The 24,000-nt window shown below is 46.9% G+C and overlaps 2 protein-coding genes across 7 annotated transcripts in view; both read left to right on the top strand.

Annotated features, from left to right (window-relative positions):
* The window catches only part of CHD1L (chromodomain helicase DNA binding protein 1 like), a 29,998-nt gene extending 14,915 nt beyond the window's left edge, over positions 1-15,083 (top strand). Inside the window, exons 13-23 of one of the 4 annotated variants that reach the window (XM_087756827.1) lie at positions 751-865; positions 1,307-1,460; positions 2,547-2,712; positions 3,893-4,038; positions 4,415-4,578; positions 5,307-5,515; positions 6,595-6,693; positions 7,465-7,535; positions 7,798-7,912; positions 8,162-8,270; positions 8,973-9,328. In XM_087756827.1, the coding sequence (XP_087612953.1) occupies positions 751-865; positions 1,307-1,460; positions 2,547-2,712; positions 3,893-4,038; positions 4,415-4,578; positions 5,307-5,515; positions 6,595-6,693; positions 7,465-7,535; positions 7,798-7,912; positions 8,162-8,270; positions 8,973-9,042 (1,418 nt within the window). In that variant the 3' untranslated portion in view covers positions 9,043-9,328. Of the gene's footprint in view, positions 1-750; positions 866-1,306; positions 1,461-2,546; positions 2,713-3,892; positions 4,039-4,414; positions 4,579-5,306; positions 5,516-6,594; positions 6,694-7,464; positions 7,536-7,797; positions 7,913-8,161; positions 8,271-8,972; positions 9,329-13,086 lie in introns of those variants that run through there. The other 3 variants (XM_087756830.1, XM_087756828.1, XM_087756829.1) reach the window with 3 other exon arrangements.
* A 331-nt stretch (positions 15,084-15,414) lies between these two features.
* Positions 15,415-24,000, top strand: part of VANGL1 (VANGL planar cell polarity protein 1) — a 47,464-nt gene continuing 38,878 nt past the window's right edge. Inside the window, exons 1-2 of one of the 3 annotated variants that reach the window (XM_087756832.1) lie at positions 15,879-15,925; positions 23,197-23,280. The gene's annotated coding sequence lies outside the window, so the exon portion shown is untranslated. Of the gene's footprint in view, positions 15,510-15,858; positions 15,926-23,196; positions 23,281-24,000 lie in introns of those variants that run through there. The other 2 variants (XM_087756835.1, XM_087756834.1) reach the window with 2 other exon arrangements.

The following is a 24,000-nucleotide window of genomic DNA, read 5'->3' as shown; positions in this document are numbered from 1 at the left end:
GCATCTTGTATTCAGCTGGGAATGGGTGTGCTAACAGCATTTCCATCACTGTTATGGACAGAGATTTTCAGATGCATGACTGTCTCCACATGGAGGGATGGTCTGATTACTGTGAAGAGGTGCTTGGCATGAGCTGGAAGAAATGTAAGGCAGCAGGCTCCCCCCTCCTTAACTACAGTATGTAGTCACAGTAGTGGGTATGAAAAAATACAGTTAACTGTATTTTTTTTCTTTTCATTCCATGAGAGCCCAAACTCTAACCTCAAAAACTTTAAGTCATATAAATACCTAAGCTCTGGTTATTGTATAATTGGGCCTGGTGTTTTCCACTGTTTCAGCAGTGTATTTACCTGTTGCTTCTTTGCTGCAGCCAAGTCATGGCTTGGGCAGTCCCTTGTAGCCTCAGTGAAGCCAGTCCTTGCTGGGTTAATCTGCCTGCCAGCGGGAGAATATGTCTGTGTTCATCAGTCTTGACAACCAGTCCCCTTTGCATTGGTTCGCTTGCACCCTATCTTCTTTGACTACGTTGCACAGTACAGCTTGGTTTTGGGCTGTTGCAGAAAGCTGGAAGCTGGAAATGGAAGGCTTACCCATCTTTTTAGATCCTTACAAGACTTAGATTTGGGGTTGAGAGATGGATTGAATTAGATACAGTTGATCAGATCTGACAGAACCTTGAATAGCATAAATTCTCCAGCTTCTCCTTTATTTTCTGCTGGTGACATTTTTTGTGACATTCTTTGTTCATAGGTGGAGTTGGCATGAACCTGACAGCAGCAGATACAGTTATTTTTACTGACAGTGATTTTAACCCGCAAAACGACTTGCAAGCAATAGCAAGAGCTCACCGGATTGGGCAGCACAAGTGAGAAATGTTGCTCCTCCTGGTCTGGTTGCTGACTCTCCTGGTCTCTCAGTATTGCTTTCCCTATCCACAGGCAATGGAGGGTTAAAGTACAATAGACTGAAGATCAAAGAAGGAGAGCAGAGAGGATTCTATGTCTTTGTTTTTCTGTTGCAGCCTCGTGCAGTCTTGTCCTTGTCATGTGTCTAGGGTGGGAGCTTTGTTGATTTGGAGGAGGAGAAGGAATCTGGAGGTTTGCCTGCACTTTTGCAGTGAGCATTTCTCCTGTGTCAAGAAGCAGTTGTATCAGCATTACATTTCTGCTGATTATTTTTGTTGATTTTGTTCTTGCCTTTTTTTCCCTACCAAAGGAGTGGGTGAGGGGATAGTGCTCCATGCAAGGAAACAGCTTTAATGCACCTCAAAAAAGAAAATAATAAGAATTTTCTTAAACTTTTCAAGGCCTGTAAAAATTATCCGCTTGATTGGGAGAGACACAGTTGAAGAAATAATCTACCGAAGAGCTGCTTCTAAGCTCCGGCTGACAAATGCCATTGTAGAAGGAGGTCAGTTTGCTCTGGGAGCACCCAAGGCTCAGGGAGCAGCAGAGTTACAGGTAAAACAGAGCTATATCCTCAATTTGACTCCAGTAACGTCTTTAGAAATGTCCCAGAGTGTTTCTGGATTTATGTCTGATATGAACCTAGCCAGACACTTACGTTTTGGGAGAGATGTGCATTGACATGACAGCTTTTGCATGTCTTAGGAACCAAAATGACTTCCCAGGTCCAGACAAGATCTGACGTTTGAAAACAGTTTTTACAATTTTGAGGCGCATCCATTGTTGAAAAAGGGTGTGTTTTCTTTGGAGAAGAGGGGAAGGCAGAACCTCTCCATGTTTTACTTGTTTATTTTTAATTATAACAGGTCTAAAGTGGAAGCTGACTCATTGTTTCTAGAACTTATCTGTCTCTGGTGCTTTTCTCTCGCAAACAGAGCTGATGATAAGTACTTAGTCAGCTTTTGGTTGCTCGTCTGAAACTCAGTCAACCTTCTGTTGACCTCTTGGCAAATATAGCATCTCAGGAGACAGGGCATGATTTATAATTCTGACCTGAAAGCTGGGGTTTGTGCTGAGAACTTGGGTTGAAAACCTCAAGCAAAGTGACATTTAGGGGAATGTATCCCCTGTGTGCAGCTAAACCTGGAGACGTTTGGAATTAGTGTATCCTCTCCCCTCCCCGCCCCGTGAGCATGTATCTCAGCAATTATAGTTTCCATGGGAGAAGTGGAACTGAGCCCATAGGAAATTCCATGCTGATATTTTTCTCCCCATGGATTTTTGTGGTATTTAAGCTTTTGTTTTAAAGGAGTTGGGGGCAAAAACAAGCCCGGTCTTTCTGGCTATGAAGAAAGCTGCTTGGATGCAGTCAGTACAATGCTGTTTTGTCATTTAGCCCTGGAGAAAAATGACTGTTCAAGTCTGGATGAGTTATGTTTGAGGGAGATAGGTTGTAGGGGCCTGTCCCATCAGGTGTTGGGACAACTAAGCATGTTAAAGCGTAAGTATTTTGACAGGTAACATTGAGGCTGAGATTTCTCCACTCATACATCCTTTGCCTTTAAGTCTAAGCTCGAGACACTGGGATTGGCATGGAATTAGGAGATATTAATACTGAACTTGCCCTTCTCTTTGTTGAAGCTGAGTGAAATCTTGAAATTTGGCTTGGATAAATTGCTCGCCTCTGAGGGGAGTACTGTACAGGATGTGGAGCTAGAAAACATCCTTGGAGAGACAAAAGGAGGGAAGTGGGTAATGGATGTGGTGCTGCCACGCAAAGAAGAGAGCGAAGAGGAGGACACAGAGAGTAAGTTAAGAATCTAAATACCTATGAAATGCATGACACTTGGGTGCTCTTAGAGCAAGCTTCCTGGGCAGGGGTGGCATTTTTCAGGCAACAAGAAGAAAAGTGGACTTGCAATTGGGTGACTTGGATTTTGTTTGTGGCCTATCCACAAACTTTATTTCTGAGCTTTTACTGGTCATCGTCTTCTTTTTGTGTCCTTATTTGCCTATTTGTAAGATAATAGTAACAATATTTGCCCAGTTTGGTGGCTGAGGGGCGGAATTCCTTCACGTGCTTCAAATATTTTGAGACCTCAGATGAAATTCACAAGAAAAGGGGAAATATTCAAATTGCAGATGCTATTTTTCCCACAGAGAACCATTAAGGTAGATCTACAGTTTTAGAGATATAACAGTAACTTAAGGAAAGGCTATATAACAGCTGTTTTATATTTATCTCCAAACAAAAGATTATTGGCCATGAAAAACACAAGGTAAAATGACCTTAAAAATTCCAAAATGTGAGATAAGAAATGCAGAGTCATGGAGTCTAAACAACTAGAACAAACCTACTCTGTCTTCAGTACTCTTCCTTCCAGTCCGGATGTCACACAATTGTGGTTAGTTTTTCATAGCCCCATACTATACGGGAATAAATTCTAAGGATACTTTCCCTCTTCTAGTGTCATGGTGAGAAAGACTGAATTTCTGTTTTGAATAAACAGTAGCACTTAAATATAGATCTGTGACTGAAGCAGAAATGTGGCCCTGCAGGTTAGGTATTTTCCGTCCTGCAGCAGTTGCCAGCAACAAGTAATTATTTGCTGAGAGTTAGCAAAGAGTGGTATTTTCTGTTGGTAAGTTAAAGAGGAGCAGTGATACCACACTGTGTAATGGTTATTGGGAAAATAGCTCACCTGGTGAGCAGTAACTCTGGGCTGCCAGAGTTCTGTGTTTTTATTTTGTGTATATGTATAAATGACTTAAATGAAAAGCTTTTGCCTGAGGAAGCAAATCTTGATTCTCTTGTTTCTACATGATGCTGACTCTCGTCATACAAAAAAATGATGAGACTGAACATCATTTTCTGCTCAGGGTAGAACGGTGTTACAGAGAAGCCAGATTTCTTTCAGTCTCTCTGTACAGTTTAGGTGTTAGTGGCTTTCAGTTCCTTTTTACACTTTTTAATTATTTTTTTAAAGATCACATGTACGTGTACGAAGGCAAAGATTATTCAAAAGAACCCAGCAGAGAAGACAAAAAAGCATTTGATCAGCTTTTGGATCTTCAGAAAGCCTTGACTGAAGAGACCAGTAAGGAAGGGAGAGCTCTCCGGAACAAAGCAAACGTAAGACAAAAGACATGACGAAGCACATGATGCTCTTTCATTTGCTTGTGGAAAATGAGGCTGACCGTTTTCTCTCTTTACCTACAGCTTGCAGAAGGCATGTTAAAAGCTTTGGATGTCAATATAGTAAAGTTGGCTCTTGAATCTGAGGGCTTGACAAGTCAGCAATGCTGATAACATATCAGAGATATGCAGAGATGTGCAGGGCACTCACATCAACTTAGGTCATAAAACCACATTTATGTGAGAATTGGGATCTGATGATTAAGACCTGTGGACAAGTAGACAAATGGGAAAGGAGCGTAAGTTAAGGTGGGCACTAGACATGGCTTTAAGCTGAGCAGTTTGTTTCCATGATACTTCTTTCTTTCTCCAGGCCCTTCTCACAGGCCTCCAGGAACAGTCAACCAGGAGGAAGCACTTGCTGAGCGCAGAGGAGCTGGAGGCTAGGAGGAAGAAGCGCCAAGAAGCAGCAGCAAAGAGAGCAAGGCTCATGGAGGAAAAGAAGAAGGCAAAAGCAGAGGCAGAACACAAGAAAAAGTATGGTTTGTACTGCATGTACTACTTGTAAGCTGGTGTCTGCTATACTCTAGAAATGTGTGTCTTATTGATGAAATGAAGTTGTGCTCTGTATCCACTCTGGCAGGTGGGGCTGGGGATGAGGGAAGAAGATGACAAATTGGCTGCAGGCCACCCTCATGAGAGAGTTAACTTCATACATCAGGATGTTTCTGTGTGTGCTCAAACTGCATAACGTAGGGATGTGAAGGTGGAAAAATGGCTTGAGCCCCTAGCAAGGGTTCTTTTCCCCTGAATACATTGCCTGACTTCACATCTAATTTAATTCATAGACTGGCCTGAATAAGACCCCCATATCTGAATGTACAGTGAGCTTTTGGGAGAAGCTTTCTGAAATGTCCCAGTTGGCCCCTGTGTATTGATCTGACATCTGTGACTCTGGCATGTGTCTTAACTTTCTTCTCCTTGTTTCCTAGATGTTCTTCCTTTTCACCACTCTAAGTAGCTCATTGCCCTTTGTCATATGCTCCCTTTTTCCATGCCTGCAAATTGGCTTATTGCACTGGCACGTGGCTCTTAATATCACAGATAACAACTGTGGTAAACTTTGTTCTGGTCTAAAATAGGGGAGGGGAGCAGAGGGAATGCAGGTCTGGGTCTCCTGTGTTTCACTGCAATGATTTAAAGCAAGGTGTGTGCCCCCCACCTTTGATTTTCATTGAACATCATCTGCTCTTGCTTTGTTTCAGGATGGCCTGGTGGGAGGCAAATCATTACACATCTACCTGCCTTCCTTCAGAGGAAAGTGACTCTGAGGAAGAGTTTGCGGAGGATGAGGCTGGGCTAAATGTGGATTTAGATTATGAAGATGCAGACATGAACTGTATCAAGTACGTCATGGGAGATGTCACCTACCCCAAAGCAGAAGAGGAGGATGCCATCATTGTCCACTGCCTAGGTGGGACTTATGACAACAGGAATGTTGTTGGGTGAGGTGGACAAGGGGGCTGAATTGTCCCTACTAGTTCAATAGCTTCTAATTCCAAGCCAGACTGAAATAATTGGGATTTGAGTTCTGACTTAATCTTGAGCGGTGCAGAGGCAATACAGCCTCTACTCCACCATGTATAACCCGCACAAGTACTAGCCAGGTGTACCTGGGTCTTTTCATGCCCTCTCTGGATTTATGGGTGAGCCTCTTGAAAGGTGCCTGTATGGCTTGAAGCTTTATGTCTGTGGCCAAGTGGGGACAGTTCCTCCTGAGAGCAGGGCCTTTTGTTCATCCCATGGAAGCTGTAGGGATTGAACTGAGATATTGAAAATCATCTCCCTTATACAGTCAGCAGAGAGAGACAGGCACTTCCAGAGGCTGAGGTCCAAGTTTCTCTGTCTCGGTGCTTGTCTCTCAACACTGACAGTACAGAGGCTCTAGGCTAGTCTCCTAATTTAAGGACTGTTTCTAAGTTAATTTCTTTTAAGACACTAAAGCTGAGGGAGAGAAACTCACATAAAGAGTTCCTCCTGAATTAGTGTCGGAGCTGCTCTCTGACCAGGGCTATAGCAGAACATTATAATCTGCTTTGCCTTATGTTAAACTCATCATGAAAACTCATGTTTAAAGTGGAAAAGCCAAGTAAAAGTGAAAGCCCACAAATAACAAACATGTAGTTGTGGGAAGCCCAAGGCACCAATCTGGGGACATACTAGGTGCATGCTCTATGCACCTATATGCATATATGTGAGGATACCAACAGGTTTATATGCTCAATGCCATGGTTAGTGCTTGTTTGAGCATCCTCAGTGGACAGTAAGAAGGAATTCTTCCTGCAGAGTTTTTCAGGGAACTGTGACAAGTCTGTTTTTCTCAAGGCCTGAGGTTTATCCTCTAGGATGGTCCCTTGACTTCAGTTCATGTGTGGTTCCCATGTCTGGTTTTGATAATCATTCATTGCATTTGTACAGAGTAGGTCCCTTTCCTGCAGGGGTGGTCTTCAACCTCACTTTCTAAAAGGAGTCTAACTTGTTATTTCATTCTAGATGACTCCGGCCGCTGGGGAAGGGGTGGTTTATTTACAGCTCTGGAGGCTCGTTCTGATCAGCCAAGGAAAATATATGAGATGGCAGGAAAGATGAAAGGTAAGAGATTAAAAAGATATTAAAACATGACCTTAGGGCAAGATACTTGAAAGAGCTTAAATCCCACTGATGTTGCAGGAGTGAGGTGCCGGGGTACCTTTATACTCATGTTTTTACTTCTTTCTCTAGGTACGTGCGTCCCTAGCTCTGAAAGTAGTAATACAGCAGGTGCTTTGACTTGGCTTGTTTGGAGTGGGAGAACTCTGCATAGGGGTTGGTCATTCTCATCCATGCTATAAATCATAAAAAAGAGAAAAAAGAAAAAACCCGAACTTGTTCATTATTCACGGAATGTTTTTCACTATATAAGACAGAGCCCTGTATCTTCTGTCAAAGTGCTTTTAAGAAGGATGAAAGCCACCTCAGGCAGTACTCAGTTGAGCCTTTCGTTCCCTCCAAGCACTAATCTTCTCCTAAGCACATAGTAGCAGTTTTGAGCTACCTGCAGCTGGTGAGGAGTGCACATCTGGCTGTAAGGTGGACCTGTTGTTTTTTCTAATTTCCTGGGAGATGCTTTCTTCTTGTTCCAGTGTCTCCCTTTCCATTTGTGGTCTTTAACTGGGATGTGTGTGTGTCTGTGTGTCTTGGACGGGGTAACATCTGTCTTTCTTCCCTGGGCAAAGGGACTGACTCTGCTGAAACCATAATGAGGAGATAAAGAAAGCCAAGGAGAATAATACAGAACATGACAGTGAAATCACTGCTTCATTGACTCACCGTTGACTCTTCATGACTGATTTTTTTGTTGTTCTGTTCTTGTTTTCTGGACAGACCTGGAGTTAGGAGGAACCCTGTTATTCCCCATTGATGATAAAAAATCCAGGAAAAAAGGACAAGACTTGGTGAGAATGAGAAGTTGCTTTTTGTGTTGCTCTGTCCACGTGTTTTTGAAGCCGTGTGAAATGAACGTTCTGTCTTTTTCCCAATAATAATGGCACTGAATACTGAACATGGCTAAGTTGCAGTTAAACATTAGAGAAAAGGAGATCTTTTTCTCATTTATGAAAGCTAATAGTTAGTAATTCAGTTTTCCAGCAGCTATCACTGTGTCTCTTAGTGCTGTATATAGACTCCATTTCATGTTTTTGTGTGTTTTCTCCTTAGTTGGCCTTGATTGTAGCTCAGCACCGTGATCGGTCCAACAACTTGTCTGGCATTAAGCTGTCTGCTTTGGAAAAGGGCCTGAAGAAGATTTATTTAGCAGCCAAGAAAAGGAATGGTAAGTGTTTGTGCAGTAGAACAGTGAATCTTTACATGTGTGATTGCACATAAAGATGATGACCAGTTTCCACCTCTCCTGTACTGTTTTTTCTGAAGTGAAGTAAGAGTGAGATCTCCATGGCAGATACATCGTGTTCCAAAATGTTTCTTCTGTTCTTGTTGGGTAGCTTGAAGTCCTTATCTAGACTGCTTTCTATACGTGCATCTTGTCCTAAAGAGCGTGCACTCTCTGTTCCCTCCTTCTCAGCAACAGTGCATCTTCCACGTATTGGGTATGCAACAAAAGGTTTCAACTGGTATGGTACCGAGCGGCTCATCCGAAAATATTTGGCAACACGGGGTATCCCCACTCTTATGTATCCTTTTGGAGTATGTTTTATTTGATTCACAATCTAATACTGAAATGATACCCTAAATATCTTGGTGGATGCAAAGCAAGAAAGCAAGGCAAGGCACAGATGCCACAGTCCAGCTAAAAACTTGGTTTATCTGATTTTGCTCTCATCCAGCTACTCATTCCACAGTGAGGACTTACCATCTTAGGTGATAATGACAGATTAGTGTGATTCAGTATGCCTGTCAGAATTTGTTGCAACTAGGTGCTAGTCTTCTGTTGACAGCCATCAACTTACCTGTATGTGCCACATCTGTGGGGGAGATGCCTGGAATTTCAGAATAACGGAAATGACTCAGAAAGTAGCAAAAGCGAGGACGTGAAAAAAACATTACAATGCTTCACGCAAGTGATAACCTGCCTCCTTGGCTGAACATGGTGGAGTTGGTGTGTGTTAGGACAAGCTCTTATAAAAAAACTGCTCATTGCTTTCACTGTCCAGGAAAAGAAACGGAGGTTTACAAGGAGGCTCTCTTTTGTCATTTCTCTAGAAAGACATGCGTTTGCTGTACTGCCACTATCAGCAATTCTGTGAAACTGAAAACCTGAAACAAAGGCAATAGTATTCAGAGCATTCTGCCTCCTTCCTTGGTGAATCTGTTAGTGGACATGTTGTCTGGCATTCCTTGACACTTAACAGCATTTCCTTGACACTTCTTATTAGATACTACTTCCCTAGGAATAAAGGCTCTTCCTCTGCTTCACAACCGTATTCATCTTCAATAACAGTCTGAAAGCCATGACGATGCAGTAATTTCATTGAGAAACATGCGCAAAAAGTCAAGGATCTTTTCACCATCACGCAGATAGTCTGTATGCATTCGCTTCAGAAACATGGCTTACACAGCTATTATTCGCTCTGGTCTCTCTCTGCCTGTATTGGCCAGAATGTTTACGTGTTGTCAGTGGCTCTGGAGAGGAATGAGACTGCCTCTGAGTTCAAAGAGTCTTCGGATAAGGATGTTGGCTCAATCCCAGATCTGTTTTGGAGATGGAAAATTAAACTTTCACTGATGGTCAGTTGTTGTCCCTTATATTAAGTTATCGCTAAAGCTTGGAATACAGTATTGTTTGGCCGTGGTTTTTCCCCTCTTCAAATTTCATCCCTTGTCTCACTACACCTCTTTTCAATCAGCTTTTTAGTGGTTACCTGGGACTGTGCGTACATGCCCACATAGACGTCTCAGTGGAAAGGAAGCTGTCAACCACATGACAACCACACAGCATCAACTGTTTATACTGTTCCAGTTCCCCAGAAGTCCATCTGACTTGCATTTGTTCAAATATAAAGTTTAGCCACATAATCACGTGCTTACAATCTAGCAAAATCCTGACCGGTATTCTTGGCAAAGGCGTGCAAGGCTGCCAAAATTTGAGCCTGGCTTTATAAATGACACCTTTCCTTCTCGCACAACTGCTTTTTCATTACGCGGTTCTTTGTTGCAGCTATTGGGCAAAACCAGTTCCTTACTGCTGTCCAAAAAGCTGCGCGAAAGGTTCCACAACCCTTTGATTCACTTTAAGGAAATCTAAATGCAGAGTTTGTGATGTTGGCTTTACTCCATCGCAACAGAACTTTCCTGTTTTTTGCATTGTTGTCACTGTTGGCTTCAGGATATTTTTTAGGGTTTTTTTAGTTACAACTAGGCAAGAGTAGCTCTCCTAATAAGTGTTTTGACCAGGGAGACTGTGAGCTGCCAAACTTAATTCAATTTAAAGTTCAGCTTCCAATAGGAAATCACCCCACAAGCAGTGGAAAGTATGTCTTTAAGTATCTCATTGCCAACACACATCTCATGGGCTGCATTTACACCGCCTCTGTAGCAGCAGCTGGTTACTTAATAATTTCAGGCCTGATTCTGACACGGCTCATCACACTGGTGCACTGCACACTAGAAGAAGCCTTCTTCTGGTTGGATACTCTGTCGTGCACTCTTAGCTGTACCAGAAAACCCCAAGTGATTTCTTACCTCCTTTGACCCTGCTGAAGCGTAGGTAAGCCAGTGCTGCATAGCACCTGTGTGGGTAAGATCTTTCTTGCAGCTGCTTGCAGGAACAGCCCCTTTGTGTTTGGCAAAGGGCTTGCAGGATCAGAGTCTGACTGTGGAGACCTTCTGGGGTGAAAGGTGGTGAGCAGAGGTACGCTACCTTGTTTTCCCCATCACACAAACTGGCACTCTTCCAGCAGGCCGGCTGGTGGCACTGTTAAATCAGCTGCAGCAGCACATGTTGCTCTTCAGCCTCCTTTCAGAGAGCAGGGCAGTGATCTCCAGCCTGGAAAAACACTCCGTTTGCCAGAATTAAAACATCAATTATGCTTTTCTCTTTGCCAGCTTGACTGAACATGTAATTTCAGTCTGCAGACTCAAGGCTCTGTTCCTCCACCTATTCTTTTCCTGTATATTTGTTACCCTTCTTTAAAAGGTTTCATTCCCAAGTGTTCCAGTGTGTGCAGTCTTGTTCCTCAGCTTCACACACACCTATGGCCAAATCCAAGCCCACCTGCAGGCTCTCTGGCCACCATGCACTTACGCAGGGACAGGATTTGTCTCGTGGTTGAGTCCCCCAGAATAGATTGAAGTAGTGCGTCTACCACGGCTGTGGTAGGTATTCCTATTTGAGGCCTCATGCTTTCCTTTGTTTCTACAAGAAGACGGGGCTCTGCCTCTGTCCTGTGCCCCCCACCCTGCTATAACGCTGATTACAGTTATAAAGGAGAGGAGGGCATGACTACCTGCCTGTTAATGTCCCTTACCCTCTAAGATAAGGCCCACGGGGGGGCTGCAAGGTTCCTGGCACACACAGAGGAAAAGTCATGATACACAATAGATTCTAGCCCTCTAACTTAGGGGCAAGTCAGACAAAAGATGTTCTCTTTTCCCCCTCTAGTCCTCGTGCCCTGTACAGATGAAATCTACCTTTTTGTTTTCCCTTTAAATTTACTTAGGAGAGTGTGGGGGTTTTGTTGGGTTTGTTTTGGTTTTTTTTTTTCATTTTTAAACAATATTTGTAATATTCTTTAAATCTGCTGAACCCAAAGAAAAGTCCCACCTCTATCTGCTTTGAAATGGAAGTGAGATTTCAACTGAATCCTGAACTGCGTTTTGCAGAATCTCAGCCAAATGAAGTTTTTCTAGGGTTTGCTACCCCCCACCATTTCTCTTTATTTGGGCAGAAATCATGTATTTTGGATAATTAATTCCATAAAGGGCTCAGTAGCTTTTATGCAAGTTGCTATTCAAAATAAATGTGTCATGTTGTTTCTTCAGCTGGGCAGTACTATGCATTTTCCCTTTCTAAATAGCAACCACCCCAAAAGGGAAGGAAGGTGTGCTTTTGTAGCCATGTCCCTCTGGCCTCTCTCTTCCTCTAAACAAGATTTTCTGCAGCGTAAGAGCTGAAATGTGGTTCCTTGTGCATATCTGTCATTGCACATTTACTTCGACGTTAGATGTATGCTGCTAGATTGAGGTCAGCGGCACCGAGCAAGATCACGCGCAGTTCAGACTGGCTTTACAAGCAGTTTGATCAGATAGGATCTATGAAGTGGCACCCAGCCTCAGTGAAAAACTTTCCCCTCCACCCCATGCTGGAGGCTCCAGCTGATGCCATATAAGAGTGGGCAGTAATTCAGAACGATGTTTATACTTGTGCTGGCTCAGCTCATGCTTATGTTTCTATCTTGACGTGACACTGCCTGTGATTCTCAAAGGGTTGTGCAGACAAATTCTGTCTTTGGTGAGGCAGCTCTATGGCCTGTAACTTAAGAATGATCTTTTTATCCTACTCAGGAAACAGTAAAAAAAATGGAGAAACCAATCGGGTTTTATGGACACGTGTAGATTTGTGATTTTGTCACTGAACTGTCACAGACAAAAATTATCTGGATATGTCACTGTTTGTTGGGGAGGGTGGAGTCTGGATTTTGGGGAAAGAAAGAGGAAGACTGGTTCCCGAGGTGATGGAGAAAATCTACAGCAAATTCAGCCTTGGTTTCTTAACAAAAATATTGTATGTATGTGTCTCTAAACAAGGCAGAATCTGGCCCACAAAAATGATCAGTAGAAAAATATAAGGATAAGTAGTTGGATTTATTTTAAAACAAGTGAATCTAATGGTTCTGGAGGAAAAAAAGAAAGAAAACCTTTGAGCAAAGAGATGACTTAAAAGTGTAACCTACATGTCAAGTCGTGTGAAAACTCCCACCACTTTACAGTAGATGATCTAGAAGAGACAGCATAGACCTTTATTTCACTAATTTGACTGGATAGCCAGTTGGTCCTGCACTGTGATCAGCAAATCAAAATGTAAGATGGATTTATTCAAAATCTTGGCTGTGGTCAGATGGTATTGCATTTGTGGGAAGACACCTAGAACCTTCTGAAAATGTGATGAGGATAATAATTGTCTGGATCCTCATGTTTCAACCAGAAAAAGAATGTTCCTGCTTGCACTTCCGAGCATTTTCTTGAGTATTTCTTCAAAGTTATGGATAGGAACAGTGCCCTCAAGGAACTACACGAGGTGAGAATGTCAGTCATGTTTCTATTGGAAAAACAAACCAAAGGAGTGTTAAGGGAAGCCAGAAGCTGCTTTTTGTAAGATCTGGAAAAAGTCTCAGTTTTTGCTGCCTTGAGCAGAAAAGCATTATTTTATTAACTTATTTATTGAAGTCAGTGCAGGGCATCTACTACCCTTCCTCTGCTACTTCCAGTGAACCTGAGGTCGTAGCATCGGCATTCACGTGATAAGGGGTTTTTTTTTTTTTTTCCAAATAGGAGAAGAGAGACAAGTTAAGAGCGAATCAAAGGTATTTATGATCTCATGCAAGTCCGCTGTGGAAAGGGATGAAGAACCTGAGATCATATCCCTTTTCTGTGTGCCACATCATGAAACAGGCCCAGTTTGGGCCTGGCTTCGTATGAGTGTCCTACCTCTTCATCTGTCGATCTGTGTGTGCCTCTAAGAGCATGCCATACAACACTGCCAGTCCATGTACTTGACCACTTACAGATCCTGCCTAAAAGATCCCCCTGCCACTACGCCAGCAGGAACGGGAAAAGATCAAAACAGAAGGGAACTGAACAGTGAAGGTGTCTTGCAGTACGTACAGACAGAGCACGCTCTGGACCAGAGACCATCTTTGTTTGACAGGGACATACTGGAGTGAGTCCAGCACAGGTCCACTAAAATAATTCAGGGACTGGAGCATCTGATGTACCAGGAAAGGCTGGGAGAGCTAGGATATTTTAGCCTTGAAAAGAGAGGTTTCAGAGTGGAATCAATGCGTATAAATACCTGATGGAAGGGAGTGAAAAAATGGAGGCAGGCTCTTCTCAGTGGTATCCAGTGAAAGGAAAAGAGGGAATGGGCGCAAACTGAAATACATGAAATTCCATTTAAACGTGAGAAAAAAAAAAAAAACAAACAACGTTTTTACTGTGAGGATGTTCAAACACTGGAACCGGTTGCGGAAGGGGGTTGTGGACTCTCCATCCTTGGAGATGCTCAAAACCCGACTTGGCAACAGCCCCGAGCAACCTGCTCTAGTTGACTTTGTTCTGAGTGGGCAGACTGGACTGGATGATCTCCAGAAGTCCATTCCAGCTTAAACGATTCTCCTGTGAATCTATGAGAGCTGTTCTGGGTAATCTAAAAAACCCTCAAATCTTACCTATTCGGTAGCGTCCAGGAGCATAGCACTTTACAAATTTCTGAACCATGACCCTACCGCACCAGTAGCTCAACTCAGGTGAAACATTTCCTCGCGTCTCAGTGGTTTAAACAGATGATGAGAGATAAGCACGTAGCAGCGTCTCAGCATCTGCCCCGAGCCCATCTTCGGCGTATTCCTCCTTTGCCAATATTCTGTGTGACAGCTTGACGTAGTTGGCTGCAAGTGGGCCTCGCTGCCAGGTCTAACCGGTCTTGAAGACCTTTGAAAAAGTCCCCTTTCCCTTCTTGAAGTTCTTTCCCCTGAGTTTCTGTAGCCTTTAAGGCAGGGCAGCATCCCCCCTTGTCCTCTTCCCCACTCGGCACAGGTAAAACCTTGCTCCTCGCCCCGAGTCTCTCCCCTGCGCCAGATGTGTGGCCTGCGTAAATGCCAGCCTGTTGCCTTCTGTCGCGTTTCCCCCACCTCTGAGCGGGGAGGAAGAAAGCCCGGTTGCGATAGTGGAGCCCTGGGGAGCCATTCGCAGGCGGTGAGGCTGAGGCAGGCTTTCAGCAGGGTGGCAGGCGCTTTCCAGGGCAGGGCCGTTGCCTGGAATGCGGCGGAGCACTCGGGCCTTGGGCAAGTTTAGGCACATGTTGATGCATGATACAAGATGGAGCCTATCACTTGATATCGGCCTCTTCCAGTCAGTCACGGGGTAAGCAAGTACGCCATGCAAAACGGGAGGTAACGTAACTACCAAGTCAGAGTGGTATGGAAGCTTTTCTGCTAATTCCCGGTTGACTGTTCTGTTGTCAAGTCATTCCACGTTGTGCGGATGTTGAGTAGGGGGCAAGCACCACAAATAAAACCGTGGCATTATTTTGGAAAAAGCGAGTGAGGGGAAATAGGAGGGGAGAAATAAAAGATGCAACCCACAGAAGCCCCAATAATGCAACACAGAAACTATCTGATAGGAATAACTTCAGTATCTTCTGCATTTGTTCCCTTTGTAGACTGGATTGTTCTTAAGTAGTTGAAAACGCAGGACTGGAATCCAGGAGGTCTAGATTTTCTTCATGCATTTCCAGCTGCTGGTTCATTGTACGGCCTGAAACTTAACTCTTTTTAAAGGGTAAGACAACCCAAAGGTGAAATGAAAAAGGAGCACCGTTTGAATTCAGAAAAGGTGACTTGCACGGCACGCAGAACTCTGCCTGTTTCCTTCCCAGCTGCCCAGGGCAAGCGGCGTAAGGAATTTGGTGCCCAAGGCAGGCTTTTGGAGCCTGCTAGAGGCTTCGGGCAAACCAGGCCCTTCTCCCTGGCGGCAGGAGGTCCTGCCTCACTGCAGACCTCTTGTGACCAGGGGCAAAGCGCACTGCAGCTGCAGGCTATGGTTGGAGGACCGGACCAAGCAGTCCCATTACAGTGCCCAGCAATACGTGTGGCCTCGGAGGGGAAACCCAGGCGCATGGCTGTCCGGGATGGGCGAGCTCAAAGGGACGAGCGGTCCCCATTCTGCTGGAGGAGAGCGTGATGGTGCGAGAAGAGGTGAGGGGCGAGGCTGGGTGGAGGGGAGCTGCAGAGCAGGGAGGGCTCAGCCCCGGAGGGGCTGCGGGGCTCAGGAGCTGGGCACCCCGGAGCAGGGTCGGTCTCGGAAAGAGAGGCGGCGGCGGGAGGTGCGATGGGGCCGAGATGCCGAGGAGGGAGAGGTTCCCAGGGTGAAACCAGGCTGGCGGCGGGGGAGCGGGGTGCCGGGGGGAGGCAGGGCGCCGCGGCCCGGGCAGGGCAGCCTGGCGGGGGGCGGCGGCGACCGGGGCGGTGCGGCCGAAGCGGGGGAGGGCCGGGGGAGCGGGGCGGTGCCGGGCACAGGAAGCGGAAAGCGGCGGCGGCAGCGACGGCGGCCGCCGCCGGGGGAAGGCGGCGGGTCGGTGCCGGGAGCGGCATGGGGCGGCCGCGGGAGGGAGGTGAGTCCGTCCGTCGGTCGGTCGGTCTGTCTGTTTGCCTGGCTGCGTGTGCGGGGTCGGGCGCGGTGCGGGGGGCGGCGGCGCTGCCCTCCACCACGCCCTCCCGCCGTCGGGACCCCGCCGCCGCTCTGCCGCGGGGTGCCGGGGCCGGGGCCGGGGCGGCGGCAGCAGCAGCGGTGGGGCAGCTTCCTCGGCTGCCCGCGGTCGGGGTGTGTGTGTGTGTGTCCGTCCCGCAGTCGGTACCACAGTACCCCCGCCGGGTCCCCGCTCCCCCTGCCCGGCGCTCTCCGGGGCGGCCGGTTCCCGTGGCCGGGCGGAGGGGGAAGGCGGGCGGGGGCGGCCGCCGGGCCTCCCTCCCTCCCTCCCTCCCTGCCTGCCGCCGGCCCGGGCTCTGCCGGGCAGCCTTGGCGCTGCCCTCGCCCGCCCTGAGGCTGCCGGGGCTCCGGTGCCGAGGGCGGGAGAAGTCTCAACTCCCCGGGTGAAACCCTCCCGTGCTGGCGAGGGCCGTAGCTGTAGCCCCTCACGGCGGGCGGCGCTCTCCCTGCCCAGCCTTGCTTTGACGGGAACGCCGCGCTGCTAACGCCCCAGCACGAGTGAATTCACGCCGGTGCGAAGGCTCTGCTAATGCTTCCCATGCCCAGGTCGTGTAAAACAAGGTGCTTTATGCCTCGGCTCATCCCCCCGGGCAGCAAGGGGGTCACTGCCAGGGGGAGGGAGGGAGGGAGGACGCGATCGCGCTTCTCTGCTTCGAAGCCGCTTTGGTCGCCAAAGCGATGCCCAAAGCCATGGGCTCGCAGGACCGAACGGTTGTTTCCGTCCAGCAAGTTACGGCGTGGGGGGAAGCTCGCGTGGCCGGAGATAAATCTGCTCCCACGACAGCCGAGGAGAGGATAGTCTTCTTCTGCGCCTTGGCCGCGCTGGCCTGGGATGGGTACCTGAACGCTTCTGAGCGCGCCCAACAGAGGGCAAAGCTATTGCGTCCGCTGTTCGGTTTCGGTAACGGCACGCGTCGGGGAGCCGCTGCGAAACAACGTTGTGTTCTTATTTAAAAGGCTGTCAGGATTGTAAACTTAACTCTCTCATGCCAAAGGCTGAACTCTTTGACTGTTGGGTCTATGAAAGCATAAATGATTTGATGGCAGGGTTTTTGGTCTGGCGAGGCGGACTTAGCAATTCTATCACTGTGTGAAGCAGTGGGGTTTTTTGGCCCTGGGTTTGTCAATAATGACTTGCCCACAAGGTCTTTGCAGCTATAAAAAGTTAAAAAGTTAAGAAGTTAACTCACGCTGGCTGGAAGAGCAAATTAGGATGTTGCGGGGTGTATTCTGTGGTAGCATTGCCTATGAGCCCATCACCGGGGCATCCTGACTTTGAGGAAAAGAGAGCTTCAGCAATGCTTTGCAGTCTTTGAAGAGCTTCGTTTTGACCATGCTTGGCTCTTTTCCTCTGCTGGGGTTTGGCCGTGTAGAGGGCCGCAACTATGGGACCAGCATTGGCTCTGTGATCGTTTCAGTTGTTAATTTTGAAAAATAAATGGTGAATAGAGCCTTACAGAAAGCCTCCCTTAAGAATGCTCTGTACGAGCTGAAATTTTGGAAGGATTCCAGCCTGTGTTGGAACCACCCAGGCAAGTGTCTCACTGCCCACGGTTATTGGCCAGCAGCTCCTGTGGCCACTACTGGCCTTTTGGTTTTGATTAGTAGTCGCAGTGTTCTCAGTGGCCCTTATCTTATGAATATGTGCACCTCAAGAGGGCTTAATGTCACTGGGAGACCGGGATACTGTACTAGGAAAATGCTACCAAGATAACTGCAGTTGTCCTAGCAAAACTTCATGTCGTACCGTTGCGGTAACCTGCCTGCCTTCCACCCCCACCTCTGACAACCAAAATGAAGAATGGTATCAGAGACGTGGCTTTGGTGCTATAAGGCGTGTTGTGCTGCGTAGGGACCCGAGAGGCGGACCCGAGTGGAGAAGCGCGATGTCCAGTTCTCCTGGTGGGAAACAGTAATTGTAAAAGCACAAGCAGTGTCGTGCTCCTCCATCTCTGGTGCCGTCACTGGGGATATTTGGCAGAAGGGGAAAAAGTTTTCACAAGGGTTCAATCTTACAACTTCTTTAAATTTCTTATTAGCCTTTACTTTGGAATTATCTGATTTGGGTCAAATTAGTGGTTATTTCCTCAGGAGTCAACACCCTTGGCCTTTCTCCTTGCAAGGTCAGAATGGCGTTGGCTTTGTACAGGGTTGAGCAGGAGGAGGGAGACGGCGGGGAGACTCCACTGTGTTGTGTACTGGGGAGCTGATCAGGATCTGTAGACTTCTTTTTCTTTCTAAATTCAAATAGAAAATGCAGGAAGACATGCAGTATCCTAAAGGAGGGGGTGCACTTTCAGTAGAGAAACCTTTTGTAGTTTATAGCCTTTAATGCTATCTCGGTATCGAAGTGCTAGGGCTAAAAGTAAACTTTGAAAATAAGGTACAGGTAGTGCCTGCTTGGATAGGCAGAGTCTGAAAAGTCTTACAAAAGTCTTTCCCCTGCTTGTTTCAGTAAGGCTGTAGGGCTTTAAATGTCAGTATGGAAAATTGTGTTTCTGTGGACAGTCCCAGGTGCTCTTGTATCATGAGGGTGAGGCCCCAATACCTTCTACCATGTTGCATGACTCTGAGGTTAAGAGGAGCACTTGAAGGTTTAGCAACACGGGAGACATACGGGCGAGGAAGCACAAGCTTTCACCAGTCCGACAGGATGGCAGCTAAGGTATAATTTGCATGGTAGACTTGAACGCGGGTTGTGCTTTGCAAACCCGGACGGCACAGATGTGGTTCTTGGAGTGGGCAAAGGACATCCTCCAGGGAGGTATTTCACCAGTGGGTCCCATGCAGAGAGCTTCCCAACTTCTACCTGTGTAACAGGGAGGCAAGAGGCTGGGGCTTACCACTTGGAAACGCCGCTTGCTTGGGCGGTGGTTCTGGCCGGGCATTTCTGTTGTCAATTGAAACGGCCTTGCTATGTTTTCAGACCTGCGTTGTTGCATGTTCTGATTAAACATGCAGGTGGATTGCTTCAGTAAACCAAGTGACTTTTCTTTTTTGAAATATCCATGTCATGGACTAATGGTTTTCAGCCTAGGGGGTGGAAGTCCCCAGGGGTCTATGAAATCTTTCTAAGAAGCCTCTGAGAAGCAAAAGAAAAGAGGAAACTATTGCTAGAGGGCTTGAATTTGCTGACTACTAAACCTTTTTTTAGGGTGAGGGGCTTGCAAATCAAGACCCACCGCCATAGAGTAAAAGTCCTAATTTATATATATATATATATTTTCAAGGCCAAAATTAACCTTACTTAATGACATGTAAAAATAAATAGAAAGCTTTTGGAAAAAAACTTGTTTCCCAAAGCTCGTTGGCCATTAAAACTGAAAGCCTTACCTCCGCGAGTAGATTAGCACGGGTGAACTTCTTTGCTTACAGATCAAGTTGCTGGCTTGGGGCCTCCTCAGGAAATTCGAAAGCAAAAGGTTCCTGTGGCATTGCTCATAGGTCTTATTATATATGCAATTGAACGTAGCAAGTTAGGTAACTTCTCGTTTTTCTGAAGTGGATAATAGGGGTATGCTGCAGCCATACCATCCAGCCAAGCTAATGCCAGAGCTGGAAGGCTTCCTGACTGCCTAGCCATCTTTTAATTATTTTTACTCTTGAACCCTAATGCTATCCCGTAGCTTAGCTCTTGGGGTTCTGCGTGTTTAATTTGTAAAGCTCTTCGTTTCACTAAACGAAGAAAAAAAGACTTCTCGGCGCGATAGCTTGTGGGCATCCGCTACCCTGTCGACAGCTGGTGCTGTTTAACAAGCGAGGCCGACGGCGTGCGGAGCTGAATGTGCGCACATCCTCGCGGACACTTGTGGCTGCTTGTGCTCCAGATGGCACTTCCAAATATATGTAACTTCATGAACCGACTGGTAAATCAGCTCTAATTGATTGCAAGTTTTAAACGGAGAAAGATTGAAACTGTACAGACAAGGATTTCAAAGCTGAGCTGCTTTGGAGTTATTTGCCTGGACTTCACAGGGGAAAATCCACTGGGAAAGCATGGGATGTAAAAGAGCGCTCTTGTTTGCGTTTGCCCACTTTGATTTAAAGATGTAACTTGCTCTTTTAAATTTTCCTTGGGCTGGGAGCCAAACTGTGTTCCCTTGAAGAGGATCACAAAGCGAACTTCATTGGAAATGGGATTGGGCTCCCAGCGTGGAAAATAGTGATTCAAAAGAACTCTTTTTGGAGATTTATGAGCATATGAAAAGAGGGGGTTACAATGAGTGGCGTAGCTGCGTAGAAACTAATTACAGCGATCTCCGCGGCATTCAGGGGTAACTACAGGATGCGGCCATCCTTCTTGCCGGAATAGGGTCCCAAAATTTCCTTTGGGGCGTCCTTCGCATTGTTTTCCATCTAATGCTTGGCATCCTTCTGTCGTCGGTGAGTAAAGGAAAGGCAAAGTGAGAGCGCCGGCCCTACTGGGAGCAAAGTGCTTGGTGTGTGCAGTTAGACGGTTGTTGGAGCGGAGGAGGCATTCCTGTCTCCCCTCTAGCTGTTCGCTTGCGCTGCTGTTCTCCCTGGTGTTGGTTTTGCTGTTTGGGGCTGTGCTGTGAACGAGGTCACGGAACGGATCCAAGACAAAAGTGCGGTGAGGGGGGAGAAAAGGGACTTGTATGTTGTTTTGTTTTCCAGCGGTGCCGTTTGCTTGCTGGGAATTGTGTTGACACAACCAAGAGTGGTGAACCATGGTGTGGAGGTGGAAGCTACTTACAGCGGCTTTCTTGTCAATGCTGAAATACAGTGCAGCTGTACCCTCGGGCCGAAGGAGCTTTCTTTCACACAGGGCCAGAAGCTCTGCAAACAGACCATGCCTTCAGCGGCGTCCTGCGAGATGTAATGATCTTTTGTGAAGCCGTTTCAATTGGCTAAATTGGGCTCTCAATTCACACTTGTTTGTGGAGGGATGAGGCCCCAAATGATGGGGCTGCTTCTTCACGCAGCACAGTTGTCCTTGTCCGGAGGGGTAGGGTAAGAATCGTCATTAATAGTGATTTAGTAGTGGAGGTGTTTAAAGACTGTGCTTAGTTTGGATACGATTGTGTGATGTAGGATACACGTACAGCTTGTCTTCTCTAGCTTTGCTCAGGCTCTAGTGGCGGGCACTGTTGGGGTGGTGGCTAATCCAGGGTTGGCTTCTGTCTATGCCATTGAAAGAGCTCCAACCCGAAGATGTAGTTTAGCATGTTAGTTGTCTTTTGGTCCCCTCCCTATCTCTTCCCCAGTAGTTCTAGAAGCTTTTCTGGGGTAGGGCTGGTTCCCTTCCTGCTTTGAGATAGGCTAGGAGGTAGGTAACCTGCTTGGCTTGGCTATGAGGAGTGTGTGTTTGGACTGTGCTCCTCCCTCCTTGGCTTCTTCATTTCGTCCTGCTCAGACTGGGAGTGGTGCGTAGCTAGCAGCCCAGGCTATCTGTTGTTGGCCAAATCTAGGAAGCCTCGTTGACGATCAGCCTCTGTTAGGCACCAGGCAAAGCCAGTGGTCTTCTGCTTTTTCCAGCTAAAGTTGGGCAGATATATTTTATTCCCAGCAGCCCTGTAACTGCCTTGGCAGGAAGATCTATTTAGCCACCGGCGTGTCCTGCAGCTGGGGCCAGGAGGTGGTGCAGAGTCCCCAGGTTCGTTGTATTGCTTTTCACAACAATCCAGGAGGATTAACGTTTTTGGGGGCTTTCTTGTTGACTTTTCACAGAGCTGTGTCAAAACCGTTGTTCTTGTTTACACAGAAAACGAAAGTTGGCATGATCCAGCCTGCCCCGATGTTCCTGCGTTGGTCTTCCCATGAGTCTGCTTTCTCTGCCTGGTGCCCAGCACTGCCTTGCTTCACCCACCATCAAATGGGCACTGCTCGCTCATGGTTCCTGTCTAGGTAGCCTGTGCATTTCCACAGCAGCCTCTACCTGCTGAAATGTTCTCCGACATCTCCAGGGAAGCGTGACCCTGTGCTGCTGGGGCTGAGAGGGGGCAGAAGAGGGGCTCTGCTCCCAGTCCCTGTCTCAGCTCCGATTCTTCAGTCTGGGAGTTTGGGGAAAAAAATCTGTTATGTGGTTAGAGGAAAAGGCTGAGGGTTGATATTTTCCCAGAAGCCAAGGAAAAATGCGTAATCCCTACTGATGTACGCCGGCAGCCCTCCGTGCTTTCCCTATTCCTGTAATGCGGTGGTATGTATTTGTTGACAGTGGTTGTTCTCAAAGGGACTCCAGTAACATCACAGTCAGTGGTTTAAGCCCATAATACTTGTTACCACCTTTCATACAACTGAGGGCGTTCCTGATTTGTAATGGCCAATGTTTCCAAGGTCCTGTGTAGCCATCTCCTCTATGGGTATCATCGTGCTTTTTGAAGGCAGGGGGGTGGTAGCCTCACCCCCATTTGTCAAAGGACAGACACAGGGGCAGGGTTTTTCCAAGGCTGAGTAGCAGGACAGAGGTAGAAATCAGATTTAATGAGTCCCAGCCTATTGCTGGATCCATAAGCTACAGGCTGTGTGCAAGTCTAGGGAGTTAATGAGTGTTACATCATGTGTCCCACACTGGGGAATTTTTATTCCTGTTACAGTAATGATGCCATATTCCAAACTGTGGCGTGCCTTGGCTTTATGTCTTGCTGCGTTTAAATTCATCCTTGTTCCTCCCCTCCCCAAACCAGGCCTTTCATTCCCATCCTGATTTGTCCTCCCTAGATTCTGTGCTGCCTTGCAGGAGCTTTCTCTAGGCACGATATGCCCTTAGAGCTTGGGGATTCCTGTACACAAAAGGTGTCACGCCGTTCCGTCCACCCCACTGCCTTCTCCTTTCCAAGAGCCCTGGCAAGCCTACATGTTGTGCAAATACCTGCAGGTCCTGATGCAGCAGGAACGCTTCTTTGCAGATTGCACTGCCAGCCAAGGAACCCTGTGGGGAAGAGGCTTCGTTTTTTTGGCACGGCTTGCGTGTGGTAGAGCTCTCCGCTCGCTTACGAGCTTTTCTGGAGGTGTTAGTGGAAGAATCTTATGGCTGGAAAGAAGAGTTGGCCAAGTATAAAGCCCGATTTCTGTTGTTGTCCCTCTGTGTTTGGGGAGGGAGAGGGCTGAAAGCAGTGGTTGACTCTTTTATTGCTAACAGCTTTGAAAACTGCTGCAAGCAGAAAATAACAGAGGGATCTAATTTAATTTTAAAGCGGTCTTTTGCCTGCTCTGAAGGTACGGCATGGCTGTAGGCCTGTGTTGGCTGGAGGCAGCAGTCGTCTGGGCAGGAGGCACGTGAGAGCGCTCCTTCATGCCAAGGTACCTCCATCCGTGGCTGCAACCCCTCCGTCTGCACCTCTTCACCGTTCGCGTGCATTTCCCCAAACCGGTGACTAACTTCCCTCCTTTCCATTTCTCTTCTCACCTACCGCAGGTTGTGGGTTTGGAAAGCGGGATGGTATCTGCTCTTCTTCCCCACAGGGTTCAGGGTTTTTGACATGTCGCTGTTGGGAATTGTTCTGATGTCACCCTGCTCCTGTTCCAAAAAACATGACCCTCTTCTGCCCTTTACGGATGGGACTTAAGCTTCTGTTCCAAATGGAAGTACGTTGTAAGAAGTGATGGCCCATATAAGCTAGATGTGATCTCTAATCAACTCTCCCCAGTGTTACTAGTATGTGTATATATAGAGACAATTTTTAATAAAATTCAATCCTACAAGGCCCAAATTAGCTTCTGGAGGCAAAGGTTACAACGAAAGGGAGGTGATCATAGTGCCATTGATTGTAGAGTAACTAATGCTTGCAAAACGGGCACACCTTGCAGTTGTGAAAACAGAGCAGGTTCAGACACGGTGGTCTGATCCTCTCCTGCATTCCTCCTGGGGAAGTCACTCTCACCCCCCACCCCTTCCCCCTATACATAGGCTATAATGCTGCCGTTCTGAATCTGGGGGTGTTTGGGCTGTGCGTTACACGGGTGAAGAGATGGGCATGCTGAAGTCAAGCCCAGTGCTTTTTCTGGGGGTGAATGCTGTAT

Source organism: Nipponia nippon, unplaced genomic scaffold (genome assembly GCF_047370975.1).
Source record: "Nipponia nippon isolate SJK-2023a ecotype South Korea unplaced genomic scaffold, ASM4737097v1 scaffold_2, whole genome shotgun sequence".
Taxonomy (NCBI): domain Eukaryota; kingdom Metazoa; phylum Chordata; class Aves; order Pelecaniformes; family Threskiornithidae; genus Nipponia; species Nipponia nippon.
This window is presented reverse-complemented; position numbering and strand designations above follow the sequence as displayed.